The sequence below is a fragment of the Eretmochelys imbricata genome, chromosome 27, assembly GCF_965152235.1.
Source record: "Eretmochelys imbricata isolate rEreImb1 chromosome 27, rEreImb1.hap1, whole genome shotgun sequence".
In the NCBI taxonomy this organism is placed as follows: Eukaryota; Metazoa; Chordata; order Testudines; family Cheloniidae; genus Eretmochelys; species Eretmochelys imbricata.
The window spans coordinates 15,727,466-15,751,728 of NC_135598.1; the positions used below are offsets into that span (position 1 = coordinate 15,727,466).

At 56.1% G+C, this 24,263-nt stretch overlaps 3 protein-coding genes across 9 annotated transcripts; 2 read left to right on the top strand and 1 right to left on the bottom strand.

Annotated features, from left to right (window-relative positions):
* The first annotated feature begins 418 nt into the window (after window positions 1–418).
* Window positions 419–5,980, top strand: LOC144258044 (glucose-6-phosphatase catalytic subunit 1-like). 2 transcript variants are annotated; one of them, XM_077806360.1, is made up of 5 exons: window positions 419–648; window positions 2,309–2,418; window positions 3,567–3,672; window positions 4,145–4,260; window positions 5,469–5,980. In XM_077806360.1, the coding sequence occupies exons 1-5, from the start codon at window positions 419–421 to the stop codon at window positions 5,978–5,980; spliced, it is 1,074 nt and encodes a 357-aa protein (XP_077662486.1). The 2 variants fall into 2 exon arrangements, with proteins under 2 accessions (XP_077662486.1, XP_077662487.1); XM_077806361.1 differs by having other exon boundaries at window positions 3,567–3,666.
* Window positions 5,981–8,084: 2,104 nt separating this feature from the next.
* Window positions 8,085–12,461, top strand: LOC144258042 (glucose-6-phosphatase catalytic subunit 1-like). 4 transcript variants are annotated; one of them, XM_077806357.1, is made up of 6 exons: window positions 8,085–8,308; window positions 9,115–9,224; window positions 9,319–9,424; window positions 11,063–11,182; window positions 11,342–11,352; window positions 11,965–12,461. In XM_077806357.1, exons 1-6 carry the CDS (start codon window positions 8,085–8,087, stop codon window positions 12,459–12,461), a joined length of 1,068 nt encoding a protein of 355 aa, XP_077662483.1. The 4 variants fall into 4 exon arrangements, with proteins under 4 accessions (XP_077662483.1, XP_077662482.1, XP_077662484.1 ...); XM_077806356.1 differs by lacking the exon at window positions 11,342–11,352 and having other exon boundaries at window positions 11,063–11,184; window positions 11,932–12,461; XM_077806358.1 differs by lacking the exon at window positions 11,342–11,352 and having other exon boundaries at window positions 11,063–11,184; window positions 11,968–12,461.
* A 4,254-nt stretch (window positions 12,462–16,715) lies between these two features.
* On the bottom strand, window positions 16,716–23,504 carry AARSD1 (alanyl-tRNA synthetase domain containing 1). Of its 3 annotated transcripts, XM_077806310.1 has the most exons (12): window positions 23,113–23,494; window positions 22,861–22,986; window positions 22,470–22,629; window positions 21,142–21,199; window positions 20,611–20,767; window positions 20,362–20,478; window positions 19,610–19,740; window positions 19,355–19,421; window positions 19,003–19,094; window positions 18,196–18,250; window positions 17,533–17,627; window positions 16,716–16,957 (listed from the first exon to the last, which is right to left on the bottom strand). In XM_077806310.1, exons 1-12 carry the CDS (start codon window positions 23,149–23,151, stop codon window positions 16,822–16,824), a joined length of 1,233 nt encoding a protein of 410 aa, XP_077662436.1. In that variant the 5' UTR covers window positions 23,152–23,494; the 3' UTR covers window positions 16,716–16,821. The 3 variants fall into 3 exon arrangements, with proteins under 3 accessions (XP_077662436.1, XP_077662437.1, XP_077662438.1); XM_077806311.1 differs by lacking the exon at window positions 17,533–17,627 and having other exon boundaries at window positions 23,113–23,504; XM_077806312.1 differs by lacking the exon at window positions 22,861–22,986.
* Window positions 23,505–24,263: the final 759 nt, after the last annotated feature.

Genomic DNA, 24,263 nt, shown 5'->3' on the forward strand with positions numbered 1-24,263 from the left:
AGAGATGGGGCCGCATCACAGCACACCGCCTGATTTAGTACTGTATTAAACACACAGTTAAGATCCCTTTCCTGACCCTTCAGTCCCCGTCCTGGAAGCCTTTCAGCAGCTGGAAAAACAGCAAAAGCTGCAAAAAAGAAAGTCTAGTTTTTCCCACCAGTGCTAGTGGGCTAATGATTGATTTGAGCAGATCACTGAATTGCTGAGACAGAAGCCTGGAGCAGGTAATTGTGTCAAACTCCTGTGAAGTAATGTTTGCTGAGGAGCTTTGGTGCTAACATGTCTTAACTGGGGGGACGTCTTTGAAAAGCAAATGTAATCTGCATCCCAAGCAGTATATAACCAGCCAGCCCAAAAAGTGAGGGGTCACATTCCGTCCCAAAGCCCCAGCCCTCTCCCCCCTGCCTGAGCTACAGCCATGGAGACAGGAATGGATTTTATACACAGCTCTGGAGTCCAAATGACTCGCTACCTGCAGGAGAACTACCAGAGCTCCCAGGGCTGGTTCCTCTTCATCTCCTTCGCTGCCGACCTCCGAAACACCTTCTTCATCCTCTTCCCCATCTGGTTCCACTTCTGCGAGGCGGTGGGCGTCAAGCTGATCTGGGTGGCCGTGATCGGGGACTGGCTCAACCTGGTCTTTAAGTGGTGAGTGTGTGGGCCTCACTGCCAAGGCAAGGCCCAGGGTTATATGTCTATAAGAGAGACAGGGAGGGGCACACTCATGTTAATACACCAGTGCACTCACACACACTCACCCTCATGCACATGTTCACATGAGATACGTTACTATTGTACGCTAAACAGAGCCTATGTTACAAATGAAATGCATTAAAGGGGCTGTCTGTGTATTTTTAAAATTAAGCCATATAAAAATGCATTTTCCTGAGCACTTGAGTTAAACTGATGTAATTTAATACTAGAAAGAGAAGCTGCCCAGACGGGCCAGCAGGGTGCTGTTGCCCGATTTCCTCTCCATACCATGTTGATTTATTGCAGCTCTGGGCATATCAATCTTACTGTAATTTACGAAATGAGTGATAGAGGCGGTCAGCGAGACAAGGTGCGGGAGGTAATAGCTTTTATTGGTCCAGCTTCTGTTGGTGAGAGAGGCAAGCTCTCGCGCCCCACAGACTCTTCCTCAGGCAGGGGCAGGTTTGCTGGGGGGTCAGGCTGCAGGGTGCGGTGATTCTGCAATGTTTGTCTTGTGGTATCAGTTAAACCCAGCTCTTGAAAGACACCACGACTATTGGCACTGTAAAGAGGCCGAGGCCTGAGGCCATGTCTACACTACAGCCATAGCATGGGCCCATAGCTAGCCTGCATGACCCCATAGCGAAGACATAGACCGCACTGACAGAAGGGGTGTTTCTGTTGCTGTAGAAACACCATCTCCCCAAGCAGTGGTAGCTAGGGCAATGGGCGCATTCTTCCTTTGACCTAGCTGCGTCTACACGGCAGCTTAAGTTGGTGTCACTGTGTCACCCAGGGGTGTGGATTTTTCACCCTCATGAGCGACGTAGCTATGTCCACCTAAATGTTATGGGTAGAGCAGGCATCAGTAGGCCCTGGAGACTATACTCGCCTCTTGGCCCCTGAAGCAGGTCAGGGCTGAGGCGCAGTAGCAGGGGCAGGCTTGCACTGTCGGCGAACAGCAGACTGTCTGCGATCAGAGCTGTCAATCCAGCACCTTTTACCGGCAGGAAATTCACTTTAAACCTGTTAAAAACATCCTGTTCCCTTCCTGTCATGGCAAACGCCAGGCTGTACAGGCTTGGGTGGGCGGTACACGCCATCTTTCAGCAGCCCAACAGAGCATGTAGCGGTCATCTCAGGCGGGTTAAACCAGACACTGCCCAGCCGGCCTCTTCTCCTCCAGCATAGCCAAGATGTGATATATTTGTCCCAAAAAAATGCCATCATCGTGCATAAACAATCCCCAGCCTGGCCTTGACCCAGAGGCAGAGACTGCTGAATAAAATAAACAAGCTGTTCAGGGAGGACAAAATGCTGGTTAGAGACCTCGGGACTTCTAGAGCATTTCTTATCAACCAAAGTGAGATAATGGTCAAAAGGCAAATGGCGGTTCCAGGAAGAGAGCAAGAGCCATGTGCAGAGTTTGCTTCCCGTGAGAACAGATTAACCTGAAAAAAATTTTCTTGGAATTACACCCTTTCCTGGCTAATGAGCCCAAACGTGATTTTGGCACCACTTGGAGTCCTCTCCGAATGAACTGGTTGTGCTGGCCAAGAGGAGGGGGGCGGATGATGCCTGATTTGACCATGTCACCCATTGCATTTCACTGCAGGATTCTCTTTGGGCAGAGACCATACTGGTGGGTCTATGAGACCAGCTACTACGGCAACGCCTCCACCCCTGTAATCCAGCAGTTCCCTGTCACCTGCGAGACCGGCCCAGGTGAGCAATCCCCCTTGTGTAAAACAAACACATCCTCCACAGTGCATATGCAGCACACAGGAGAAGCCTGACAAATGCACAGCATGGACACCAGTCACTGTACCCACAAGCAACCATTAGCCTGTGGTTGTTAATTAATGTAACACCCCAAAGGGCGCTAGGTGCTCTGCCCTAGCACTTTACCCCAAGAGTCATCCTGCTGAATGACCACTGATTTCTACTGGGATTAAGGTGCTCGGAAATCAGACCCTGAATTCATGCCCATTTGCAGGCCTGAGTCGGTTCCTGCACCACACAGGCTCCATGCAGTGCTGGGAGACAGGGCAGCTTGTGCGCCTCACTGGCCTAGGTGTCCGAGTCTTAGTTCTAAGGGTGAGACCTTCCCGAGGGCAGACCACGCTCCCAAGGGAGGTGGTGGGAGCGGCATGGGTGGGAAATGGGCCGCGCGGCCCTACCAGCGCTATTCCAGCAAACCTCCTGGCAGAGGAGTCTGGGTAGTCTGGACTCTAGCAACCTCAGCAGCCTCCTTTGCTTAAAACTCGTCTCCCAGCTGCAGCCTGGCAGCTTGGGGGCAGACTCTGGACTGCAGCCTCTCCCTGCATTGAGCCTCCAGGTCTTTCCTGCATGGCATCCCTAGAGGCCAGACTGGATTCCAATCCCCAGCTTGTGATTTTGGGGGCCAGAGGGACACACAGACCAAAATCAAGCTGGTTTTTTTTGTGAGAAGAGCCCCCTTCTGGCTGCCCTCCCCCCACATGCTCTGGTTCCTACCTAACCTTTCACCAGGGGTGGGCTGGAACAGGGCTGCTTGCTCCAGGTGGCTGTCTGTCTGCCTACCTGTTGATCCAATTTATAACACAGTCAAGCGCTCTGGCTCTCTGGCCTGACCTGGAATGGACAAAAGAGTTAAAGGAGCAGCAGCCAACACCCAAGGTATCGGGGGGGCTGAGACTGTGAAAGGGAACGATGTCTAAATAGTTAAAGTCCTCAGGAAAGGCCTCACAGAACATCAGCCCAGGAAGCCTGTAGCAGGCGGCCTGGGCTAGAACAGGCTGTGAGACGATTCCCTTCCGTTCATTCAAACTCTCCAGCAGATGGTTTTCTCTTCACTGAGCTTACTGCAGGCTTCTCCCAACTCTCCTCCACAGGCAGCCCCTCTGGCCATGCCATGGGCTCAGCTGGAGTGTACTACGTGATGGTGACAGCTCTGCTTAGCACCCTGCGTCGGCACCGGAGATCTCCCTTCCAGCAGCAGTAAGGATCCAGCTCCGCCCTCGCGATGGGTGCAGGGGCAATTCCAGGCAGTGGCATTAGCTCTGGGCAGAATGAGCTCCAGCTAATCCCAGACGTGTGCAGCTCCTCTTGGCTTCGCCGTACTCTGATGCTAGACCAGCACAGCTCCCCGGGTTGGGCTCTTGCCCGTCAGCCCCTGGCTGTGTCAATGTGCACATTGCACGTGCCGTCTGGAGCTGCATGGGGGAGCCCCGCTGATGGGTTCGGTCCCCAGCGTGGGATTGAGTCTCCCCCTGCAGCAAGGCACTGGGACGGCCTGGTTCAGATCTGGCAGCTGCAGGACCGGGGCCTGGGGTCTCCATGCCAGATGCTGCTGCTGTGTCTGTCCAACTGAAATGTCCCACAAATCTTACTTATTGAGTAAATGGTTCATCGCGTTCCCCCCACCAATCCCACAGCTCACTGACTGCTGTGTTCTCGCTGCTTGTTGCAGGTGCCTGCGGGGGGCGCTGTGGATGTCATTCTGGGGGGTTCAGGTGTCTGTCTGTCTGTCCAGGATCTTCCTAGCAGCTCACTTCCCGCACCAAGTCATCACGGGCGTCGTTTCAGGTGAGGTGGTGCTGCCCGGGCAGTTCCCTGGATTGCTCCCCGCACCGCGGGGGGAAAGGGTGGGTGGGCTGGATGCAGCATGCCTCTGGGAAGTTTCCATGTTATTCCTCTGTAAGAGACCAAGCGCTTCTGTTGTCAGCGGTGGGAAACCAGGGTGCTGCCCAGCAAGCTTGCAGTCCGGCTCAGCAGGTGTGGGGTTAAAGCCCGAGCGACTGGCTGTGGCTCCTTGCCACGGAAGGGGCACAGTGCTCTCTGGGCCGGGCTGGACGGGAGAGGGGCAGGGAGCGATGGAGACAGGAGCTGGGTGGGGAGAGCCTGATTGGAACTGGGCAAGCGCAACGGAGGGACAAGGGGGCTGATGCACCGGGAAGGGAGAAAGGGACCCTCTGAACCCCTCCTTCTCCCTTGCCCAGTGCTGGGGCTGGGGGGAGAGGGTGTTGGCTCCTAATTATCCCGCGTCCGATAAACAGCTGAAAATGTGCCTGGCCCCAAGCCTGTGCCAGGCTTTTTGCTGGAATTTGGCCGAGCAGCTAATGACCCCAAAGCCTAACAGAGATGGGGCAGCCGGGATTCCTTGGTCCATCTCCATCCGCTTCGTGCCGATGTTATTATCGATGTGCACTGCGGGGACACCCCCCAGCTGCCCTGCACAAACCAGAGACCCAGTGCCTGCCCCACAGAGCTCACAGCCTCTGGGCCCGACTGGGAGTCCTGTGGTGACCCCGGGCCTCCGCTCGGGTTGAGGGGCTCGGAGTCTGGCCCTGCAGAAACAGGCCGAAGGGAAGGAGAAGGGCAGGATGGTTATGGCTCGGGGCATTGTCATGGTAACAGGGGCCCCGTTCCTTATGGCCTGGCTGCTGCTCCCCCCTCGACGCCAGACCTGTTGTCAAACTTCGCCCCTGTCCGCCCAGAGGCTCCGCAGCCAGGCCGGGAAGAAGGCCCCGTTCTAGTGGAAATGAGAACCATGGCGTTGCTGAATTGTTCCTCCAGCGATTGTCTCTTAGGTGGCCTTGGAAGGCCTTTAACTGTCTCTTCTCCCCACACTTTGCAAACAGGCCGGAGCCTTGCTGGTAACGGCAGCCCGGGCAGCCCGGGAATCGTGTCTGTTGTGTGAAGGAGGGGGTTGGGCTTGGTACCTTGACTCCTTCCTGCATTGCTGACACGGGCGGGTGCCAGATTGCCGGCTTCATGTCTGTCTCCCTTCTCAGGCATGGCAGTGGCTGAAGCTTTCCGGCACATCCCCGCCATCTACAGCGCCAGTCTCCGGAGGTACCTGGGCACCACCCTCTTCCTGTTCAGCTTCGCCCTGGGGTTCTACCTGCTGCTGAAGGCTCTCGGTGTTGACCTGCTGTGGTCTGTGGAGAAAGCCAAGAGGTGGTGTGACCGGCCGGAGTGGGTCCACATTGACACCACCCCCTTCGCCGGCCTCCTCAGGAACCTGGGGATCCTGTTTGGGCTGGGGCTGGCCCTCAACTCCCAGATGTACCTGGAGAGCTGCAAAGGGAAAATGGGCCAGCAGCTGCCCTTCCGCCTGAGCTGCATCGTGGCCTCGCTCCTCCTCCTGCACCTCTTCGACTCCTTCAAGCCTCCCGCCAAGGTGGAGCTGCTGTTTTACGTCCTGTCCTTCTGCAAGAGCGCGGCCGTGCCCGTGGCTGCCGCCGGCCTCATCCCCTTCTGCGTCGCCCAGCTCATCAGGAGGCAGAAGGAAAAGCTTTTATAAGAGAGAGCAGAGCTGTGTGGGACTGCCTGCCTCTAGTTCCTAGCCCTGACTTCCAGGCCTGGGACTGCTCGGTGGTGCTGTATCACAGAGCCAATAAATTGAGTGTGGCATGGGCTGGCTCTTCCGTGCCAGCTGCACAAACTACATGGTTTGAAAGATGTAGAGAATTGTCTGAGAGGTGGAGGGCGGATGAGGCCAGAGTCCTTTGAACCTGCACTCAGTCTGGCTCGGAGGGGGTTTTTGGAGGTGAGGGTTTGCTTTACACTGGGCATCTGAGAAAAGAAGCATGGTTTGGTTTTTACCCTTGGCAGTAGGATGTGGTCCTGACCCCGGCATGGTCCTTGCACCCCCACGCACACAGCAGTGCCCATGTCCCTCTGCTGTATGCTAAGCAGAAAGAGAAGAGAATTGTAGGAAATGTACAACCTGGGGCTCTCGCTGAGGTGCTGAGACACGTGACACAGACCTGTGCAAAGTCTTAACTCGGTGTGCAGTGAGTGAAGGGCGATTGGCTTTTGCAGTCATCATGGTGTCCCAGTTTTGTGTCTTTGTTCTCAAGGCTTTTACACCAGCATAAACCTGGAGTAACACCATGATGAATCTGACCCTTACAACCTCTGCAAATAATGTGTGTGTCACCTTTCTGAAACTAGTGCCCCCTCTGTGTATCCCAGCATGCACTGGGCTTGTGCTGTCACCCTGGAGTGAGACATTTACATTTGGATTTTGCAGGAGATACAAGCTGTAGCGTTTGCTTCCGAGGAGCTCTCAGCTGGTGTTGGCAGCTGTTTCATGCAGCCCTTGCTACCAGGTTTCATGAGTGTCTCCCTGCCCTCACCAGCAGGCACATGAGATCCCAGACCTGCTGGGAAATAACCAATCCTGAGGGTCATATCTCAAAACTCCTGCCCAGTTGGGCACAGGTCTGCCCTGATCACTTATGGGCATGAAAGTTCCTGCTAGAGCCAATTTATGGTTTCTTTTCAAGCTGTTACTGGCTTGAGGTTTCTTTGCCTGAGTTACTCAGACCTAAGTGTTTGAAAAGAGACAATAAGTGGTAAGATCTGGGGCTCAACAGGAACAGTGAGAAGTGAACAGGGTTTATTTTCTCTGTTATCTCCTGTTACTTCTTCAGCAAAGTGTCACAAGAGGATTTGATGGCATGCACAGCCCTGACCTCCACTCTGATCCCACTGTGTCATTAACTGCCCCTCACTGCTACTAATTGAGCTGGTTTCCTGTTTGCGGGTAACTGCTGCAGGGACCGGTGTGGGAATCCTGAGTGTGCCATGGGCCGTTGCTGTCTTGCTTGTTTACGCTGGCTCCTTCTTTCCCCACGGATGGGTTGGGGTTTCTCTTCCCGGGTAGTTAGTTTCTGTATTTCCCCCACTGTTTTGGCGATTAAATATATCTCATAAATCACATTGTTTGGGAGGTTCCTTTTCCCTCGGCTTTTTACCATCAAACATGTACTCTTTTGCCTCAGGCCTTTACACTGGTCCTTCTACAAGTCACCTCCTGAAGCCTAATGTTTCTGCCGCTGGGATCACAAGCATCTGGCCTGCCTCAGCCTAGCAGAAAAAGTGCAGCTGGAGAAAATATCTCTGTGTTCTTGGTGCATGTCATGTTCCCTCATCTCAGTGGAGCACACATCTCTACAGCCGGGAATATTCTGGGTGCTCAACAAAGAGCAGTATCAGCTGCCTCCCAACTAGGGAAAAGCAAAGAAGGGAGAAAGGGATGGAGTTACACTTGGCTCATTCACTTCTCTCTCAGTGGACACTGGGCTGCACACGTTCTGTGCACACATGTCCTTTTCTGGGAATCCTAGCACTACATGACACACTTCACAGAGCAACCCTGGATATAAACTGTCAGCCAGCTGGTGATCTCAGTTACACTCCGGGCAAATCCTGGGGATGATGGTGCAGGCAGTTTGCTCCAGATTTCTGGCTCTGTCAATAGTTTTTGTCAGGGGTGGCTCAGGATCAAAGGTTGCATGTGTCATAAAAGAGTGGAGGCTGGCAGGGTATAAGAAGCAGCTGAGTTCACCAAGCTGTCAGTGCAAACAACGGGATCCAAAGAGACACAACCAGGAGCCATAATGGACCTGCTGCACAGTGCTGGGGTGCAGGTGGTACAGTACCTGCAGGAGAACTACCAGGGCTCCCAGGACTGGTTCCTCTTCATCTCCTTCGCTGCCGACCTTAAAACCACCTTCTTCATCTTCTTCCCCATCTGGTTCCACCTCTGCGAGGCGGTGGGCGTCAAACTGATCTGGGTGGCCGTGATCGGGGACTGGCTCAACTTGGTCTTTAAGTGGGGAGTGCGGATTCTGACAAGAGGTTGTGGGGTGCTGCAGTTTGGGGTTGTTTCCACGCCCTCCCAGAGTCTGATGTAGCCTCTCTGAGGGGAAGGCTGGGTTTGGGATTGAGGAACAGGGTTGGGAGTCAAGACACTTGGGCTCTGTTCCTGAGTCTGCCACTGTCTAGGTCTGTGACCTTGAGCAAGTCACTTTACCTCTCCATCCTCGGCTTCCCCCTCAGTAAACTGGCACACAGGTTTCGTGAAGCTCAATTAATGTGTGGAGAGCACTGTGAGTTCTTGTGGTAAGGAGCTGAGCTGATGCAAATTGCGGGTGCAATTGTATTTGGCTATCAGCTAGGAAGGACAATTTCCAAAACCCACAGCCTTGTGCTTCGCTCCAGCAGCTCCTGGGCCAAAGGCACGCTGAGCTCTGCAGCAGCCCCCCTCTCTGCACATGGGGGGAACACAATGGGGCCCCTACAGGGAACACATGGAGGCTTTTTGTCTATTCACAGCACATAGGACCAAGATGCTTCCCCAGTGTCTGTCCACAGCCTGGCTTCGTCTGCAACCATCCGTTCTGTTACTGTGGCCCAGGAGCAGCACCGAAAAGCAGAGGCTGGTGCTGAATTAATAAGTGAGTTGAAAAGGCAAGAAGAGTAAATCATGCTAGCTATGGTGAGCCAGCACTTTGCACCTATGGAGTCCTCCCGACAGGCTCCATGTAGGGCAGCCAGTGCTCCTCCACCCCCGGGAATCTGCGCTGGGGGGTATGTGACATGCCCCAGGCCGCGCACTGGCATGGCCATTTTCTCCTTTCACTGCAGGATGCTCTTTGGGCAGAGACCCTACTGGTGGGTCCGGGAGACCGGTTACTATGGCAACACCTCCACCCCTGTGATCCAGCAGTTACCCCTCACCTGTGAGACCGGCCCAGGTGAGGTTCCCACTATTGCACCCCTCAGATTCACTGCAACTGCCTCCCTGGCTTCTCTCCCTTCTAACTGGCCGGGACTGGGTCTTCTCTGCAGGAAGCCCCTCAGGCCACGCCATGGATTCTGCTGGAATCTACTACGTCATGGTGACTGCCCTGCTGCCCGGCCTCCTGGGCACCCAACACAGGTCCTGTGCAGCCAGGTGAGCAGTGCCTGGTGGCCCGAAGGCCTTCCCGTGGCTTGGGCCCGGCTCTGTGTTAGCTGGAACGGGACAGGTTTTTACTGCCCGTGATTTGATACCTATAACAGGGTGACTGTCCCCCTAAGGGGACTAGGGGTCAGTCAAACCCTGCTCCACAGTGTGTCCCTTTGGGTTCCTGGGACTGTGGGAACAGAGGAGGGCCAAGGGAAGGGCATAAGCAGGTGTCGGGGCGTGGGAGGGAGGGAGATGGTCTGTCCTGGATGAACAGTTAGTGCTTGGGGAAAACCCAGGCTAGTGTTTCTTTAAGGGCCCAGGACCAGAGCCTGGTAGTGCAGGTGGGATGGGTCCCTTCTCCCAGCCAGCTGGGAGCAGCCCTGGGAAGGAGGGTGCTGTCTCCTCCCTCATCACAGGGGACACACCAGCAAGGTAAGGAGCCTGCCTGCTGCCCTCTCCCAGCCCAGGTGGTGAAAGGGCTGAGCGCAGAGGGAGAAGCAGCTTGAAGGCTGTAACTAGCCTGAGTCAGCGCGGTTCTGAACTGGGGGCTGAGGGAGGCCTGAGGGTGCCGGAGGGCTGGACTTGCAGGCCGAAAGAAGAGCTTAGCGCTTGCAAAGAGAGGTAAGAAATCGGGCTCCACAACAGGGGCTCCTGCGCTCGGTGCTGGGGTCTGGGAGTCAGTACAGAGAGCCCAGAGGGAGCCGAGCTGGCGGGGCCCTCTCAGGCCACACGGGGGGTGCTCTGCAATGGCCCCCACCCACACTCCATTTGGGTGAGTGAGCTGAGTCAGCCGGTTTCGCCTGCTGCTGCAGCCCTGGGGAGGGGATTGTTTCACCCTGCGGAGGAGGGTCCCACGGGTGACAAGGCACAATGGAGGATGACTAATGGCATTGTGGGTAAATGCCGCCCCTCCCCCCAGTCAGCATGTATTCCTGCTACCCCCACCCCCCAGATATTCTTCCCGTGTTAGGTCTGTGACCAGGAGATATGTGAGAAGTGGGATGTGTGAAACCCCCAAGAGCTGGAGCAAAAGGAAATATCCTGGGGCTTTTCACAGCTGGAACAGCAGCGCCCACTGCAGCTTCACGGCTAGTTACCGCACAGCGACTGGCATCAGCGTCAGTGAGGTCGAGTGGCTCACAGCTGAGACGGGCCCAGCACAGGGGAGGTGCCTCTCGGCTGGCAGCAGATCTGCACGGGTCCAATCAGCCAGCCCAGGGGAAAGCCCCTTTCGCCTGAGCTGCTGCAGCATGCAGGAGGCACCAGGCATGGGAAAGGCCTTGGCTAGCTCGCTCGGTTGCCCTAACATCTGGGCTCAGGGGGGCTGGAACAATCTGTACAGTGGGGGTGCTGAGAGCCATTGAACCAAACTGTTTACCCTGGACATAATGGAAACCACTTCAAGCCAGGGGCTGCCGCGGCACCTCCAGCACCCCCAGTTCCAGCACCATGTCGGGGCCTCGTGGCAGACGCATTCAGCCCATAGACTCAGTCCCATTTGCTAGCTAACGAGACGGGCACTCGTGCTGGGATGGTTGCTCCTGCAAAAGGCAGGCTCCCTTCATTCACAGGCCGCTTGTGGCTTTATTCAAGTGCTTTTGCACTGTGCGCCCATGACCTTCCTGGCTGGCTGTCTCTTCGCAGGTGCCTCCGCGGCCTCCTGTGGCTAGTGTTCTGGGCCGTGCAGGTCTGCGTCTGCTTGTCCCGAGCCTTCCTAGCAGCTCACTTCCCCCATCAGGTGATGGCAGGTATCATCTCAGGTGAGTGTCAAGGCTGCCTCCCCCTCACATCACCCGCCAGCTCTCCAGGGCCCAGTGACCAGAGAGATGATATTGAGCCCTAGATAGCCTGTCCTCTCCTGCTTGGAGGAGACGTCCATCCTCAGCTCTGGGATCACCATGTACTCAAAATACAATGGCAAAGCGCAGGGACTGGTGAAAGTCTTTCCCCAGGTACCCACGTCTGCAGTGTGGAGAAGCAAACACACAGCATAGTGGGCTTGGCCTCCCCGTGCACGGCTAATGCCATCAGTCAGTGCTGACATGATGTCACTGCTTTGCATGGTGCTTTAGAGAGCGAGTGAGTGAGCACACGCCAGGGTCACATGCAAACCAACGGGCAGCTGCAGGCCCATTGCACAGAAGGGAGGGTCCCAGTTCTCTGCACATCCCTGTTGTTAGTAGTGACTTTGGGTGACCTGGGGCTGTCACTGCATGTGCCTAGCACCTGGTACCAGGAGCCGGTTCCTGCTGCTTCCCCAAGGCCTCTCTGCACTGAGCCCACCCGGTACATTTTGCAGCTAGGCCTGTTTGCTGCTCAGTGAGACACCTGTGGCTGGCCCAGGCCAGCTGACTCCGGCTCATGGGGCTCGGGCTAAGGGGCTGTTTAGTTGCAGTGTAGACATTTGGGCTCTGGCTGCAATCTGAGCTCTGGGACTCTCAGACCACACAGGATCCTAGAGCGCGGGCTCCAGCCCCAGCCTGAACATCTATACACCGCTAACTGCAGTGTAGACATACCTATGGAGACTTTTCCGCCCCTGGCAGAAGCATTTGACCACATCCCCGCCATCTACAACGCCAGTCTCTGGAGGTACCTGGGCACCACCCTCTTCCTGTTCAGCTTTGCCCTGGGGTTCTACCTGCTGCTGAAGGCTCTCGGTGTTGACCTGCTGTGGACCCTGGAGAAAGCCAAGAGGTGGTGTGACCGGCCGGAGTGGGTCCACATTGACACCACCCCCTTCGCCGGCCTCCTCAGGAACCTAGGGATCCTGTTTGGGCTGGGGCTGGCCCTCAACTCCCAGATGTACCTGGAGAGCTGCAAAGGGAAAATGGGCCAGCAGCTGCCCTTCCGCCTGAGCTGCATCGTGGCCTTGCCCCTCCTCCTGCACCTCTTCGACTCCTTTGACCTCCCCACGGATAGAGAGCTACTGTTCTACGTCCTGTCCTTCTGCACGAGCACCGCTGCCCACCTGTGTGCGGTGGCACTCATCCCCTACTGCATTGCCCAGGTGCTCAGGAGGGGCCACAAGAAGATCCTGTAGCTGACCTGCAAACTTGCGTCGTAGCTGCCGAGCCAGGCTGCTCTTTGGAGCAGGGGAATGTGCTCTGCAGGGCTCCCCCTTCCCTTTCCCAGGGCAGTAACAGGCCTCCCAGCACCACGGACCTCACAGCTCCGGGTTACGTGATCAGCTCACACGCACAGCTCAGTGCCATGGAGTGGAAGGGGAAGTTCACTGTCTCCTGTGTGGGAAAGGAAGCGAGTGACTGTCACACACCTCAGTGCTGGCAGAGGGCCTCCGGGCCCTTTGCTTTCACCTCTGGCAAGACAGGGAGAAATATAATTGGGTCCTCGTTTGGCCACAGCCCCTGGCCCAGCCCAGGCTGGCACAAATGGTAACCTCTGCTCTAGAGAGCGTGAGTGGATAATGGGGCGGTCAGGAACGCTGCCCCAGCCGAGGGCATAGACACAGCTGAGGGGGCGGTGTCCCACCCGGAATTCGGCTCTCGGGCAGGTTGTCAGCCTCTTACACGACAACATACCAAATGCTCTCCAGAGGAGGGGGAGCAGTCGGCACCATACCATGCTCATGGCTCAGTCCCCTCTGGGGACACATGGTGACAACGATGCTGTGTCAATCAACTCAACCCCAGCAGAGCGGGGATGGCGTGCCCATGGGCTCCCAGCACGGGAAAGCTGGGCTGAGGTCCCCCATGCAGCTTGTGCAAGGAGTGTCGTAGGCATGGGTGTGTCTGTGTGTGTTACCAGGGCTGTTACGGCTGGGCGGCCAAGGGACAGGAGCTAGCTGTGAAATGCCTTTGGGAATAAAATTAGTAAATTACACTCAGTCTTTCCCATCCTCAGGCCATCTTACTGACGGGGGAACCTCTGCTCATTGCCCCAGTGGGCCCTCCAGACATGCAGGGACCCAGAGCCCTCCAAGACAGAGTCATACAAACGGCTAGACCGATGGTCCATCTAGCCCCGCGTCCTGTCTCTGACAGGGGCTGGTGCCAGATGCTGCAGGGGAATGAACAGACCAGGGCAGTTATCCAGTCCCTGTCTGGTTGAGGGGGGGAGCATTCTAGAACAGTGGTTCTCAGCCAGGGGTACACATACCCCTGGGGGTACGCACAGGTCTTCCGGGAGAACATCAACTCATCTAGAGATTTGCCTAGTTCTACAACAGGCGAGAGAACAAGCACTAGCAAAGTCAGTGCAAACTCAAATTTCATACAATGACTTATTTGTAGTGCTCTGTATACTATACGTTGAAATGTAAGTACACTATTTATACTCCAGTGGATTTATTTTATAAGTATATGGTAAAAATGAGAAAGTCAGCCATTGTTCGGTAGTAGTGGGCTGGGACAATTTTGTATTTTGATGTCTGATTTTGTAAGCAAGTCGTTTTTAAGCGAGATGAAAGTTTGGGGTCCACAAGACAAATCAGACTCCTGGAAGGGGTACAGGAGTCTGGAAAGGTTGAGAACCACTGCTCTAGAAGGCAGGAACTGAGGGGCAGCAGCAAGGCCATGGGTATGGGAGGCGCAGCCTCAGGCCCCTACTCTGCACTAGGGAGTTCTGTCGAGGTGAATGCTGAGGACAGAAGCAGCTCAGTGCTGGACTGCTGACACTGGTGTAGCTGCTCCAAGACGGAGCCCTGCTGTAGGGGGGGCTGTCACAGAGTGTGCCCCGGCCCGGCCCAGCCTCCCCCGTTCCAGGCATCCTCCTAGTGACTGACACCAAGCGTGAACAAGGCCAAAGTTCAGCTTCTCTACTTGCAGAGCTCGTTTCTATTTCAGGCCCAGACCAAAGGGTGGTTTGTCTCCAGCTTCCTACCATGCACCTAATGAAGCGTACCTGGCATCCTACCCATTGTTCTGTGCAGGGGCAGGGCCTTGACCTGAGAGAGCGAGAAACCGTTCCATTCTGGCCATGCTCCCTGGCACAGGGGAAGATCTCTGCTCCCGTGGCTCCGGTCAGGAGTCAGTGCCGATGCCTGGAATTAGCTGTGTTCAGTGGCAGGGGAAGTTCCAGCAGCAAGACGTGTATGGGGTGTGGGGGGTTGACTTAGGGCGTTTGGGTTTGAAAGCTGAACGTCCATTCCAGGAGCTGCTCGCCTGCATGCAGTATGGCCAGATAGCCTGGGTATCTGACAACACTGACAGAGCCCATAGCTCTTGGTTCCCATTAGCTTTATGGTCACACAAGGCTTCAGGCTTCCATCACCACCCTCCCTCCCTCCGGTCCCATCACCACAGACCAAGCATGGACAAAAACCCACACTGGGGAGGACGGGGACACAAATCCGTGCAGGAAATCAGAACTGGCGCGGGATTCGGCCTGATGCGTGAACAGCCTCAGAGTGACTCCTGACCTGTTATCAATAACTTTCACCAATCAGACCACGGGTGTGTGAAGTGTGCACAGAACAGCGAGAACATGAGGGAGCACCGCTCATTTCCTGCCCACAAGTGAAGGATGCTGGAGAGCCGTGAGCCCGCACCACTCCCCCGGGGGCAGTTTGGTATCTCTCAGACGTGATATTCCAGTCGGCAATTTTCCTAAGCGCATTGGAAACCCAGATCCCACCAAGTCTCACTGCTGGGCCCAGCCCTAATAATTCTTGCTACCTCGGCTGTGCAATGCAGTGAGAGAGTAATCCCGGCCTTCAGAAGCATAACAAACCCACCTGGCTGGTTTGCCAGCAGCGCTGACGCTGCACAACGGGCTGAGACTTGGTCTCTGCTGTGAAGTTATCTGCATTGCTGTGACCAGGAATTAGAAATGTAGGCAGCTGTCGGAGAGACAGAGTCACTGCAGGCCCGTAAATAAAGATGAAACTTAGGGCCGGCAGGAGGGACACAGACTCCTTGTGTGCGGAGATGTCCCCACGACATAGCTGCCAGCCAACTGCTTAGATTAACACTCCAAATACTGGTATTCTCCACCCTGCCTGCCAGCTGAACAGATCCTTAGACTACGTGTACCTGAAGTGAGCGAAGGGTTACATGTCATCTGAATGCACGTGGTCACTGAGCAGCTAGTGACCACCCTGGCAGAAGCATGAGCGGCTGCAATCCCTGTTTGTCAGTACGGTGCAAGACGTTGCGTCATCATTCCAAGGTAATGCCAGGCTGTCAGGGACTTTCGACAGCCATGGTTTGAGGAACACTTGCGTCAGGCTTGTAAATGGGTCAGCACTAGCTTGGCGGAGGTCACTGCTGAGTTCAGAGGTCAGTGACAGCATGTGCAGCCAGGCTGTGCATTAAACAGCGCAGTCCAGCAGCACTAGCGTAAACAGGTTAAACCCTCCTGCAGCTGCAGTGGCTTCAGAGCATCAGCAAAGAATGGAGGCTGGCACGAGCGTCCTGCACAAGGCAGGGATCCAGGCGATCGCTTCCTACAGGAGAACTCCCAGGACTGGTTCCTCTTCATTGCCTTGACTGCCAGTATCAGCCTTCTTCATCCACTTCCCCATCTGGTTCCAGCTCTGCAAGGCAGGATGACTGAGAGACCAGCTTGAGCCAGTCTCACCTTTGATTCCTGCCATAACATCGCGTTCCCCTCACTCCCAGAGGTTTCCTGGTGCCCTGGTTAAAGTGAAAACTGCTTGGCCAATATGAATGATGATACAACATCCTACTTTTCTCTCTCGGGCTCCTGCAGGCATGTCCCTCATCTGAAGGGCAGCGCGCACAGGATCCTGAGTAGGGACTCCTTTGAGTTACCTTGGTGTTTTTCTCAGTAATGGTTAGCAATTGTCAGAGTCCACCCCTTACTGGGATTAACCTCCTTCTTCCCCACATTCTGCACCAAATACATTTAAAGGGGAGTTTGTACTGGTCACAATAACCCGGAATAAATCCACTCACACTGCATTCACTGCCTGTTGCTCTTCAAGGGTGGAACTGGCCACCAACGGCAAATGAGGCAAAAGCCAATGATCATGGCATGCAGCACAGTGTTCCCTGGGTTTGCTGGAGGCTGGACCATGAGGGATGGCAAAGGACCTCTGCCTGGCAGTGCGGTCCCCAGCCCTGGCCAAGAATGTCAGCGCCAGTTAACGAAGCTACTTGTACCATTTATCTGGGGAAAGTTTGCAACATCATAGCCAGGCCAGTGAGAACCAGAGGGAGTCAGCCCCCCTGCCCAAATACACCTAACCCTCCCTGCTCCTCTCCCCACCCAACCTCCCCACACACATACCCTGGCATACCCCGGAGCCACAGGCCTGGTCTGAGGCCAGAGCCCAGGCAGCTTGGTCGTCAGGGCTGTGCACGCACACACATCATTCTCATAACATAACTTTTATTGGTCTAGAGGGAGTCAGCAAGTGACCCTGTCGTCCCAGGTCAATGAACAGCAGATGGGGGAAATCCTCTGGCAAGGGCTGGTCCTTACTCCTCCAGGCTCTGGTGGCCAATGAAGTCCTGGAGCAGGGCCTGCACCTCTGCTCGCCTGCTCATCCTGGTCGCCTTGCCTTGGAAGCGGTCCCGTTTCCCAGCTCCTTTGCCTTCCAGCAGTTCCGCCACTCTAAAGAGACAGATGCACACGCTGAAAACAGGAGGGCTGGGTGCGCTCTTTCACACAGTCCCAAACTGGGTGTGCCTGGAGGCAGAGGAGGAAAATGGCCCGTCTGCTAATGCACTGGCCCTGCCTCAGATATTGAGCCAGATGCCAGTGAAAATCAATTCTCTGACTAAAGCAGCCAGAACTTAATTTCTCTTCATTAATAATAATTGTAGCGTAGCAGGTGTATATCAGGGCGGCCTGCTCCTTTAAGGACCAAAGGCATGGTGCCAGGCAGGCCAGCTGGCTAATCAGACCCAGCTGAGAAGGGGAGGACAGGTGTTGGCTATAAAGACCTGCAGGAAGCAGGGGACTGACAGACTGCAGAAGAAGCAGCAGTAAGTCCCTGGGGAAGGAACGCTCCAGGTGTGATGCTCTGGCTGGGTAGGAATCTCCAGCTAGAAGTTTTATTTTTCCTTTTATGAGTTGGCTGGGTGTTTGGACAATAACTAGGGCTGGAGGCTGACTTGACAGCACTGATGGTTCCCCAGGCTGGTCAGGAGGGTTGCCAGACTACAGGTGGTCACAGAACAGTTTACCTGGGGCCTAATTTTTCAACCACTTCACTGGGCCCAGCCAGGAGGAAGAGCCCAGCTGCCTTCTCATCTCCCACAGTCAGGAAGAGCAGGGTATCCTGTGAAGAGAGATGGATCCTGCTGCAGAACATCTCTGCATCTCCCATCTTTGAGCAGTGAGACTTGGGAGTCCCATATGTGAGTAAGAACACCCTTTCTCTTTGCTGTGAACTAGTTACTGGAGGGGAGACTGTTTGGGGCACTAACTACCTTGGTGGGGGGTTGGAAATGGGCAACTGAGCCTTTTACTCCAGGTCACGAGCCCCATGTGGTCCTGGGTGGCAGTGACTAGTGTTTGGTGACCCCTGTGTTAAATGAGCTGGGGGGAGACAGGTGTCTGGAGCACAATGACCATTGCCACGTTTGGCTCTAACTGGCCCATTGATCAACAGGAGGGCACAGCTGGAGGAGCCAGGGAAATGAGCTCCCAGCGACAGGCGGGACCCCTCCAGATCACAGCTGGGGTGTATTGATGTGGGTGACAGTTTGGGCTGTAACATCCTGGGGATAATGAGGCCTGTTTTCAGGTCAGTGTGTTGTGAGGGCTGGTAAAGGGCGGGGAGAGGCTACGTAGGCCTTAGAGGCCAAAGTGCCAGCAGCGGCGAGGACAAGCCAGAGAGTGCTCACCTCTGTCCCGATCTCATTGGCGATGATATTCATGAACTCAGAGTCACCGTCTTTCCTGTAAAGGGTAAAAAGCATTTTAGAGATGCCGCGGCCTAGAGAATCCAGACACACCTCTGGTGGTGGAGGCGTTCTGGCCTAAACTCTATGACAGAACCAGAAACCAACCACCCCACACAGCACACAGACCAGGCATTGCCCTGGCTTGGCTTGTGGTTTGATTTTTAGAGTCAAATTTCCCACCAGCTTCTTATCAAACCCTGTCAGGGAACTGGAAGCCAGACCTTGTGTGAGCGTACTTTGTGCCAAGGGTCAGGGCTGTGGCCTCTCATCACTGGGACAGCAATTAGCAATTTATATGGAAAAATTCTGTTTCCCACCCACAAATGATGAATTATTGAAGTGTTTTACTCTGTAACCAAGGGAGCTCCTCAGTTTTTTTGACAATACCACCAGTGGGGAGGGATAAACAGACAAATTTACTGCTTGGCTCCAAAACCAGCAGAGTTCAACAGCCGAAATACAACCATGTTAGACTTTAATTATGAGCCCTTCCAGCAGGCCCAGGCAGCTGGTTTAATATTTTGTTTCCTTAGTTTATGTTCTCTCTTAAAGAATGGCCGGGTTTAATGGACCTCTGGTATAAACAGCCCTGAATGCACAGCAGAGGGATGCAGCTGCCATGGGACATTGTCGGCTTGTGTTATACAGGAATTCAGACGATATGATCACAATGCTCCCTTCTGGCTTTGGATGCTGCGAGTAAGACGCTGCAGCACCCGAGCCCCCTTCCCCAGATCTGTGCCTTACCTGTGCAACACAAACACTCGGCCTCGGCCTGGATTGCTTTTGAAGTTCTGCGCTGTCAAAACGGCGAGGTCTCTAAGCAAGTTCAAGTTGTTCTGCAAGGAAAGCAAACGCCATGCTGCAGACCCAAGAGTCAGCACGAGAACACGGGGATTGGATGGAGTGGAGTCGAGTCAGGGATGGAGTTTCCTGAGACAGGTGGAATGACAATTTTCACAGCCTCCACGGTCAACACAAGGGAGATTCTAAAACTTAATTCTCATTAAAGAAGATTATTCAGAATACTGTTGCTGTTACCAAAGCTCAGACCCTTGATGGAGTGACCGCAGGGGCAGGTGCTGGGCCACAACCGTACCTTCTGAAGCAGCTTCACAGAATTCTGCAGCCTCTTCACAGCTTCCACGTGCTCCTCTGCCCCATTTCTGGAAAAAACAAGGCAGAGTTCTGGCTATCAAGGCACTGGACAGAGTGGACTCCACCAATGAAGCTGCAGCAGACAACGCACCAGCAGAGACAGGGGCTAGAAATGCCCTCTTTAGGGTCACATGGTGTTCCTTTCTCTGTGCGAGAAGGAAAAGCAAGGCTAGGGGAAACCGGGAAAGGACATTACTTGAGCAGCAAGGTTAATGCTTTCTCGATGCTGTGACTTCGCTCGACAGACTTCAATACTCGATTTCCTGCCAGGAAGACCAAGTTGGTTTTGTTCTTTTTTCCTTTTTCTGTGCCAAGGAGCTTAATAACCTTAAACAAGAAACAAACACCCTGATCAGAGAGGTTCAATGATGTGTTACACACAGCTAAAGGACCCATTAGACCATGTGTCACTGTGAGTGTCGAGACGCTATCACCAGAATTAAACCCACTGAAATCAGCCTTCAGGTATAGCCACAAAATAGATGAGACACTTTCATTAGCCATGTGCCATGCTGTCTAACGCACCTGGACCTGGTGTGTCAACCAGCCATCTATACCCTAATGTCCCACCCCACAGCACACCAGGCATGCCAACTGGAAGGGAAGGGTCATTTGACTTATCAAGCTGACTGTAAGGACATTGAAACCCAGAGGCAGCTCTGGAATTAAATTTTCATCTAATTCTGCATGTAGAACATGGGATTCTTCACTGGTGGCAAACCCACACTAGTGCAGTGGTGTAGAGGGAAGTGAGTGGACAATGGTAACCACAGGGTGCAGGGCTGTGTCCTACCACTCTCACTCTGGCTTGTGATTGAGGTTCTCTGCCCAACAGGGACAATCTGCAGAAGGACTGTAAGTCCTGCGGATCCAGGGACTCCTACTGTACCAGCTGATCTACAGGCCGGTGCCTGAGCACTGAAGGTGCTGAAGCAGTGCAGCCCTTACCTGCAGGTCACTTAAGTTGGAGACGTGAGTCCCGCAGCACATGTTGTCATCGATGCCCTCGATGCTTATGATACGCACTGGCCCTGTGTGGTCATCTGGCAAACCGCGGCTTCTCACCTGGGAAGAGAACCAGAAAGGCGAGCATGGCAACTCATGTCCCTGGGACTAAAAGGAGACTGGGTGGCATACTCCCCTCTGCCCCACATGGCTCTGGAATGAATTTTGCCAGCATCCTCCATTGCTACTCACCATCTCAATCTCTGGGTCGTCCTCAGAATGCTCCCTCACCACCACAGGAATACGGGCCCGGATTTTCTCATTCACATTCTTCTCTAGGGCCTCCACCTGTTCTGCTGTCACCGAGGGCGTGTCCAGCTCAATGACAGTGCGCTGATGGCCTAGCTCCCTGCAAGAACCACAAACATCAGACACACCTGCCAATACAGAGGACACAAGCTCAAAAGTCCCTCTGTGCAACGCTGGGCATGGTGCAGGAGAAGCACCTTTGAATTCAGTTACTGGAGCAAAGCACTTGCATTTTCTCTCTCTCACTCGATGTGTGTTTGTGTTTCTGAGCAAAGGGAACAGGAAGGCAGAGCAATGCTCCCCATAGCTTCTCTCAGCGCGGTCACTTCTCCCAGGCCCTCTGCAGCCGAGTGGAATGTCTCTGCACGCCCTACTCTGTGCATTTATCAACATTCATCCCTCAGGATCCAGCACTGGGACACAAGCCAAACAAGTTTTAAGGACAGAGTTAAAAGGAACACTTTTCCTGCTCACCATGAAGTTGTTTTGAATCCAAACATCTGATCTGCAAGGGCAGTGATGAGATGCTGCCCTGGAAAAGAAGTGCAAGTAATGGCTGTGAGGTTTTTAGTTTATTTTTACTATTCACACACACACAACTCCCCCAGCCATCCTTGGGAACCAAAGAATGTGACTGCCTGTTGAGAGGAGTTCAAATCAGACAGCATATCTCTGCTCCAAGTCTTCTAAAATCATTTGTTTATGACCCAGGACAGCGCCTGCAGGGATAGCACCTACCTTCTCAAGAGGTCCAGAAATATCAGCAAACCAGCCCCTCCTAATAGAGAACTAAGTGGTCACTAGCCACATCACCTGCAGAAGGAGTCATTGGTATCCAAAACCATTCTGGGATCATGGGTGACATGACAGTGCTTCAGGGGCAAGTCTTGTCCTTGCCCAGCAGGGCATGACAAACACACAGAAAGCACTGCAGAGTTTTGAACACCATGACAGGGTCTTATTTTAACAGGCTCTAATAATACTTCTCTTTTCGATAGGCTGTTCAGTAACCCCCTGCCCCCAGTACCTGCCCCGCACCTGAATGAGGCAAAGAGACCCCGGCGGCATCTATCACACCCCCAGGCCTCCTTGGCTTACAGAAATGCACTCAGCACCCACGAAACGCATAGGGTTGCCAGATGTCCAGTTTTCGAGCGGAATGCCAAGCCAAGAAGGGACCCTGGCGGCTCTGATCAGCACCCCTGACCTGGCCATTAAAAGTCTGGTCAATGGCGCAGCAGGACTAAGGCAGGCTCCCGGAGGCTCCAAGAAGCAACAGCATGTCCTCACTCCGGCTCCTATGTGTAGGGGCAGCCAGGGGGCTCCGCATGCTGCCCCTGCCCCAAGCGCTGGCTTCACAGCTCCCATGGGCCGGGAACTGCGGTGGCACCCACAGACGGGAAAGCACGCAGAGCCACCTGGCTGTGCCTTTGTGTAGGAGCCAGAGGGGGGATATGCCGCTGCTTCCAGGAGGCACCTGAGGCAAGTGCCACCCAGCGCCTGCACCCCCGACCTCCTCCCACACCCCTGCCCCAGCCCTGATCCCCCTCCCACCCTCCAAACCCCTCAATCCCAGCCTGGAGCCCCCTCCTGCACCCCAACCCCCTGAGCCAGCCAAGTGAGTGAGGGGGGGGAGAGCGAGCAACGGGGGGGGGGTGGAGCAAGCGGGGGGGGGGGGCTAGGAGAAGGGGCGGAGCAAGGGTGTTTGGGATGAAGCTGGCACCCCAGGAAACGCAGCGCCCCAGTCCTAGGAGCGTTTTGGGCCAGGTGCCAACAGCCCCGCAGGGCCCAAGGCGGGTCACCTGAGTGCTGCTGCATGTGGTCAAACCTCCGCTCCCAGTCCACCGTCAGCAGCACCTCGCTGCCCGGCGCCAGCGGCCTCTGCACAAAGTGGAGGGCAGCCGGGCCCTGCCGCGTCACGCGGAGCACGGGGATGTCATCGATAAGCCCCCGGTCGCTGGGCTGCGGGGAGGAGCATTCGGTCAGCCGCCGGTCTGCGCCCCTGTACCTGAGCCCCGCCCCCACCCCCCGCACCTGGGCCCCGCTCCCCCGTACCTCGCCCTGCCCCCCCGTACCTGGCCTGCGCCCCCGCCCCCCATACCTAGCCCACGCCCCCCCCCCCGGAGCTGGCCCCGTACCTCGCCCCTGCCCCCCCGTACCCGGCCCCCACCCCCCACGCTTGCCCCCCCGCACCTGGCCCCCGCCCTCGGGGAAGAGAATCGTGTCCTCCAGCACCACGTGGAAGCCCCGCAGCGTCTCCTTCGCGCCGCCTTCGGCCGGCAGCTCCGCGGGGCGGCACGACGCGACCCTGGTGGCGAACTGCAAATCGGGGGCGTCACGCGGGGCCCGGCGCGCGCCTGTTACGCGTGGGAGCCTCGCGCAAGGGCCCCGCAGCAGCGCGCGGTCCCCCCCCCCCGCACCCACCCCGCCCCGCGGCCCTCGCACCTGCCGGGCCCAGCTGTCCCTCTGGCACTGGAACACCATCGCGGCAGCCGGCGCCGGGACAGACAGCCGGCGGGAGGGGACGGCGCGCGGGAGGGGAGAGACCACCGCCGAACGCGAGCTGCGGGCGGAGACGGCGAGCGGGAGGGGACACAGGGCCGGGAACGCGGATGAGGACGGCGAGCGGGAGGGGACACGGGGCCGGCGAAGACGGATGGGGACGGCGAGCGGGAGGGGACACAGAGCCGGGAACGCGGATGGGGACGGCGAGCGGGAGGGGACACAGGGCCGGCGAAGACGGATGGGGACGGCGAGCGGGAGGGGACAGAGGGCCGGGAACGCGGACGGGGACGGCGAGCGGGAGGGGACACAGGGCCGGCGAAGACGGATGGGGACGGCGAGCGGGAGGGGACACAAGGCCGGGAACGCGGATGGGGACGGCGAGCGGGAGGGGACACACGGCGCGAGGGGATGACGCCATGTGCCTGTCACCCCCACAGGGCCCACCTGCTTTCCCCTGGCGCTTACCCCCACGTGTCCCGCGTCCCCCATGTCTCACCCTGTGGCCCACGTGTCCCCCGGGACCCACGGCCCGTCCTATGGGTCTGGGTTTGGGGGGCGGGGGGTCTGCGAGCGCCCCCCCACCTGGGCGGGCTGAACCTGCCCCTCGCTGGGGCAGCAGCCTGGCCTGGGGGCTGCCCTGGGGGCGGGGGGGTCTCAGCTTCTCCCCTGGACCCTGCCAGCACCAGCCCCGTAGCCGCCCCCAGAGGCGAGGGCCGCCCGGTGCCCTCTGTGCCCTGGGCGGGGTGGCCTCTCGGGCACTTGGAGACGGGCCCCAGCGTGGCCGGCAAACCCAGACACAGGAACAGCAGCCGGCCTGGCAGGATTATCCTTTATTAACCGGCCTTCTCTCCACTTTGCTTCCCCCCGGCAAACGCCCGGGAGAGACGGGCGAGCGGAGAAAGGTCCCGGGACAAGAGGAACAAGGGGCAGGCCCCGAGCAGGGACGGCAGCTAAATCTGAGCCCCATCAGCCCAGAGCCAGAGAGGGAGGGAGGGAAGTGACTCAGGCTGGTTCTTGGCAGTGTAAGTGGCAGTAATGGGGTGAAATGAGACACAGGAACCTGACTGCCACTGAACGGCGTCCGGCTGTGG

What these genes read in the sequence shown, in the direction of transcription:
- LOC144258042 (XM_077806355.1), top strand. Translation starts at nt 8,085, where the DNA reads ATGGACCTGCTGCACAGTGCTGGGGTGCAGGTGGTACAGTACCTGCAG. An exon ending in TTGGTCTTTAAGTGGGGAGT is followed by an intron (nt 8,309 to 9,114) that starts GCGGATTCTGAC and finishes CTTTCACTGCAG; the next exon opens with GATGCTCTTTGGGCAGAGAC. An exon ending in CACCTGTGAGACCGGCCCAG is followed by an intron (nt 9,225 to 9,318) that starts GTGAGGTTCCCA and finishes TCTTCTCTGCAG; the next exon opens with GAAGCCCCTCAGGCCACGCC.
- AARSD1 (XM_077806310.1), bottom strand. Translation starts at nt 23,151, where the DNA reads ATGGTGTTCCAGTGCCAGAGGGACAGCTGGGCCCGGCAG. An exon ending in TCCCCGAGGGCGGGGGCCAG is followed by an intron (nt 22,630 to 22,860) that starts GTGCGGGGGGGC and finishes TCCTCCCCGCAG; the next exon opens with CCCAGCGACCGGGGGCTTAT. An exon ending in CTGTGAAGCTGCTTCAGAAG is followed by an intron (nt 19,095 to 19,354) that starts GTACGGTTGTGG and finishes CTTTCCTTGCAG; the next exon opens with AACAACTTGAACTTGCTTAG.
- LOC144258044 (XM_077806360.1), top strand. Translation starts at nt 419, where the DNA reads ATGGAGACAGGAATGGATTTTATACACAGCTCTGGAGTCCAAATGACT. An exon ending in CTCAACCTGGTCTTTAAGTG is followed by an intron (nt 649 to 2,308) that starts GTGAGTGTGTGG and finishes ATTTCACTGCAG; the next exon opens with GATTCTCTTTGGGCAGAGAC. An exon ending in AGATCTCCCTTCCAGCAGCA is followed by an intron (nt 3,673 to 4,144) that starts GTAAGGATCCAG and finishes TGCTTGTTGCAG; the next exon opens with GTGCCTGCGGGGGGCGCTGT.